General features: G+C 43.1%; 1 protein-coding gene across 2 annotated transcripts in view; it reads right to left on the bottom strand.

Annotated features, from left to right (window-relative positions):
* Positions 1-5,000, bottom strand: part of LOC143276805 (uncharacterized) — a 15,187-nt gene that overhangs the window by 7,831 nt on the left and 2,356 nt on the right. For both annotated transcript variants that reach the window (XM_076581453.1, XM_076581454.1), the window contains exons 2-3: positions 4,279-4,729; positions 3,542-3,712 (exon numbers count right to left, since the gene is read on the bottom strand). In XM_076581453.1, the coding sequence (XP_076437568.1) occupies positions 3,542-3,712; positions 4,279-4,713 (606 nt within the window). In that variant the 5' untranslated portion in view covers positions 4,714-4,729. The remainder of the gene's footprint in view (positions 1-3,541; positions 3,713-4,278; positions 4,730-5,000) is intronic.

A 5,000-nucleotide genomic window follows, 5' to 3' on the forward strand; every position in this document is an offset into this window, starting at 1 on the left:
AGGAAGAGAGGGACATATATAGAGGAAAGAGGGAGAGGGGTGAGGGACAGAATGAGAGGTGAGAGACAGGGGGGGGGGGGAGAGAGAGAGAGAGAGAGGATTGAACGTAGAAAGTTCAGTGCAAATGAACACCAGCCTGTCCACATGAGAACACGTACACCTGAAGAGAACGGTGTGAAAGAAAACAAACAAACGAAGAAACAAGAGAGGCAAGGCCTTCAAGACTCACTTGTGATACACTTTTTTAAAAAAATCCAAGCTTTTTATGTATTGAGTATAATTTCAAAATGTAATGTTTAAGATGAGAAAGATCAGTTTAAAGCAAATGAACTCCCCTAGCTTTAATTACAGAGTAATTTCCTTTTTTTACCATCTGCACCAAAACGTTTGCAAAATAAATAAAACTTCCGTGCTGAGCAAAAGAAGTTCCTGTTTGAACAGAAAATGATAATAATGACTGCTCTTGTTGTTGGGTCAGAATATCAGATCAAAGTGCCAAGTTTAGAGAATACAAAAAATATAAATATAACAGTAAATGCATTTTGCATATAATTAGGCTTCATTTTTTATTTTTTTTGTGCCCATCCCAGAGGTGCAATATTGTTTTAAACAAGATGAATGGAAAGAACTGAATTTTTCCTATTTTTATGCCTAATTTGGTGTCAACTGACAAAGTATTTGCAGAGAAAATGTCAATGTTAAAGTTTACCACGGACACACACACACACACACACACACACACACACACACACACACACACACACACATACACAGACAACCGAACACCGGGTTAAAACATAGACTCACTTTGTTTACACAAGTGAGTCAAAAACGAAGAAAAAACCAGATTCAACAGAACTGAAAGACAAGAAAGGCAAGGTCTTCCAGACTCACTTGTGATACACTTAAAAAATAAATAAATAAAAAATAAATTTAAAAAATCTAATCGTTAAAATGTGTTCTGTATTTGTTATTATAAAGCTTCGGGTTAAAAGAAAAAGAAAAAAGAAAAAAAAAGTACTAACCGGGCAGATTCGAACCTCACGTGTTCGGGTGAGAAGAAACTGTCTTACCCATTACACTATCGTGGCTCCAAAATCGACGTTCAAAAATGTAATATTCAAACATGCTTTTTTTAAAGGGCGATAAATCGATTGCGGTATTCGCAGTGAGAACGCTGTTTAAAAAAATATATATATTATTCTGGTGTATCTTGGGCATTCAAAAAATCTTTAAAGGCAATTAAAAATTCGTTTTAAGTCCGCGGTAAAGGAGACGTGGCTATCGCCGCAATCACACTGCAACATTTAGCCGTTTTATCTGGATCTAGATAGATGTACAAGTTTAGTTACACCTGGTCGACACGGTCGATTCAATTTCTCTTTTATGTTCATTCCAGTTTTAAAGTTGACATGAAAATTGAGTATTTTGTTAAACTTATAACATGTAGAGCCAAGTACAAGTACTTCTAAACGTCGTATGAAGTGAAAAGGACTTCATTTTGAGAAATGTCAAGACTCGAAATTTTTACTTTTCATCAATTCAAGAGTATTAACTCTCATGGTTTATTATTTTTAACTGTGAATTCCGACTGATACTGTGGATATTTTTATGGCAGTTTGGGGCATAATCCAGTAAGTGATGAGGCGTTCACATTTCTTGCTCTGAATAAATATTTAACGGCCTCCTTCTCCAACTTTCCATCACATGTTATCGTGTATTGTCGATTGAATATAGGATTGAACGGGCAGGTCAACAATTTGAAACAAAATGGCGTCGTTCGCGTTCGCGAAGAATATGTGCACGCGCTTTGGATATGTATAAATATGTGTACGCAGTTGATTTTTGCCCATGACCTTCAAGGCTCAGCCAATAGATCTATAAAGTCCACTCGTCGTATTGATTTTAGTATTTTCCGAAAAAGACCACTTGGGCGAATGAACATAGTGAAAGCCCTGTATACTGAGAGTAAACCACACAAGCTTTTAATGTAGGTCCTACTGAGTATAATTTCAAAATGTAATGTTTAAGATGAGAAAGATCAGTTTAAAGCAAATTAAGCCCCCTAGCATTCATTACAGATTAATTTCCCTTTTTTACTATCTGCACCAAATACATGCAAAATAAATATAACTTCCATGCTTAGCAAAAGAAGTTCCTGTTTGAACAAAAAATGATAATAATGACTGCTCTTGTTGTTGTGGCAGAATATCACATCAAAGTGCCAAGTTTAGAGAATAAAAAAAATATAAATATAACAGTAAATTCAGTTTGCATATAATTTGGCTTCTTCTTCTTCTTCTTTTTTTTTTTTCTTTTTTTTTTCTTTTTTTTTGTGCCCATCCCAGAGGTGCAATATCATTTTAAACAAGATGACTGGAAAAAACTGAATTTCTCCTATTTCTGTGCCTAATTTGGTGTCAACTGACAAAGTATTTGCAGAGAAAATGCCAATGTTAAAGTTTACCACGGACGGACACACACACACACACACACACACACACACACACACAGAGACAACCGAACACCGGGTTAAAACATAGACTCACTTTGTTTACACAAGTGAGTCAAAAAAGAAAGTAAAAAGGAGAGGGAGAGGGACACGGAGAGAGAAGCGAGAGATAGAAGAGAGAAGGACACAGAGAGAGAGGAGAGAGAGGGAGAGGGACAGAGAGAGGAGAGAGAGAAGGACAGAGAGAGAGGGGGAGAGGGACAGAGGGGGGAGGGACACATAGAGAGAGGGCAGAGACAGAGACGGGGGGTGCGGCGAAGACATATAGAGAGGACAGAGGGAGACAGAGACAGGGGAGGTGCGGCGAAGACATATAGAGAGGACAGAGAGAGACAGAGACAGGGGGGGTGCGGCGAAGACATATAGAGAGGACAGAGAGAGACAGAGACAGAGATGGGGGGGGAGGTGCGGCGAAGACATATAGAGGACAGAGAGAGACAGAGACAGGGGAGGTGCGGCGAAGACATATAGAGAGGACAGAGAGAGACAGAGACAGGGGGGGTGCGGCGAAGACATATAGAGAGGACAGAGAGAGACAGGGGGTGCGGCGAAGACATATAGAGAGGACAGAGGGAGACAGAGACAGGGGGGGGGTGCGGCGAAGACATATAGAGAGGACAGAGGGAGACAGAGACAGGGGGGGTGTGGCGAAGACATATAGAGAGGACAGAGGGAGACAGAGACAGGGGGGGTGCGGCGAAGACATATAGAGAGGACAGAGGGAGACAGAGACAGGGGGGGTGTGGCGAAGACATATAGAGAGGACAGAGGGAGACAGAGACAGGGGGGGGGGACACACAGATAGAGGGGGTGGGAGAGGCAGAGGGAGAGGGATGGAGACTTTATCAAAATATACTTGGAATTCGAAAACAAATTTTTAAACTGTAGTCAGGAACACACACACACACATACACACACACACACACACACACACACACACACACACACACACACACACACACACACACGCACACACACACACACACACGCACACACACACGCACACACACACCAACACAGTCTCCTTACCTTCAAACTCGTTTTTCCTTGTGTACGGTAGCAGACAGCCATGATGACGTCAGTCAAGACAGAGAACTCTGTCAGATTGAAATGAGACCCTCCCGTCATCTGCGTCAGTTTCCGGAAAAATTCCGTTGATGGTATGTCATCCCCGATTTGTGCACCATAGATACGCACAGGCTGGAATCAGAGTAATAATTTCAAATCAATCCATATCGGGCGCAAAAGCCGAATGGTTAAAACGATGGACTTTCAATCTGAGGGTCCCAGGTTCGAATCTCGGTAACGGCGCCTGGTGGGTAAAGGGTGCAGATTTTTCTGATCTCCTAGGTCAACATATTTGCAGACATGCTTAGTGCCTGAAGCCCCTTCGTGTGAAAGAACACACGGCAACAACACATTTCTTTTCCCCTCCCTCGATCTTTCCCCCTCCTACCTACCCTCGTTTAACTCTCTCCATACGAACGGCGAAAGAGACGACGTTAACAGCGTTTCACCCTAATTACCATCATCAAAATATTGCAAGCGGAAGGCTCTTATACTGAAGAGGTGAATGTTGACAAAGAATACCACAGTTCTGACGACGGAAGCTAAAGGTTGGGTCATTCAGACACCCACTGGACATCCGAGGGGTCTGTGTAGAGGAGAAGAGAGGACTGGCCGTACTGAGTGAGTTAATATCACTTGCAGTGAAAAGACGACGTTAATTAAATTAAAAGAACGAACGAACCCACACACACACTCACCATCTCAGCCAACATACGTGTTTCCTCCTCCCAGTCGATGCTGTCCTCATTCTCACTGTCTTCAGGGGGGTGAGGGTAGGCGTCTCCAATCACCACCAGGATCTTCTGGGAGCTCTTCCTCCACGACAGCTGGGTCCTCACCACCCGAAGCACCAGCTCGTAGCATTCGGGTGGCCCGTGTCCACCCGTCTCCTCCACACCCTGGACGAAACGGACCAGGGTGGATTCGTTCCGAGTGAAGTCCTGGTGCTTGGTGACGTAGGGGTCCTTGGTGTCATAGTCCCCGTGGGCTATGGCGGCTAGCTGGATCCCCGGGATGTCCCTCTTGAGGAAACGGATCATGTCCGTCACCTTGGCGCGGACCTCAGGCAGAGCTCTGGCCATGGATCCCGTGGTATCGATGGAAAAGGCTGCCTGAATCCCCCCTGCTGCCATCTTGAGGTGGAGGGATCTGGTGAGAACAGACAGACTGATAATAATAATAATAATAATGGATGCTTATATAGCACACTATCCAGAAATCTGCTCTAGGTGCTTTACAAAAAAAAACGCTTTTGTTCACATAAAACATTACATCACTGTTACAGACACACACAAAAATGTGACCACACAAACACACACACACACACACACACACACACACACACACACACACACACACACACACAATGCATTCATACATTTTAACATACATGTGTATCTAACAGCTACCCTAACACACA

Source organism: Babylonia areolata, chromosome 33, assembly GCF_041734735.1.
Source record: "Babylonia areolata isolate BAREFJ2019XMU chromosome 33, ASM4173473v1, whole genome shotgun sequence".
NCBI lineage: Eukaryota > Metazoa > Mollusca > Gastropoda > Neogastropoda > Buccinidae > Babylonia > Babylonia areolata.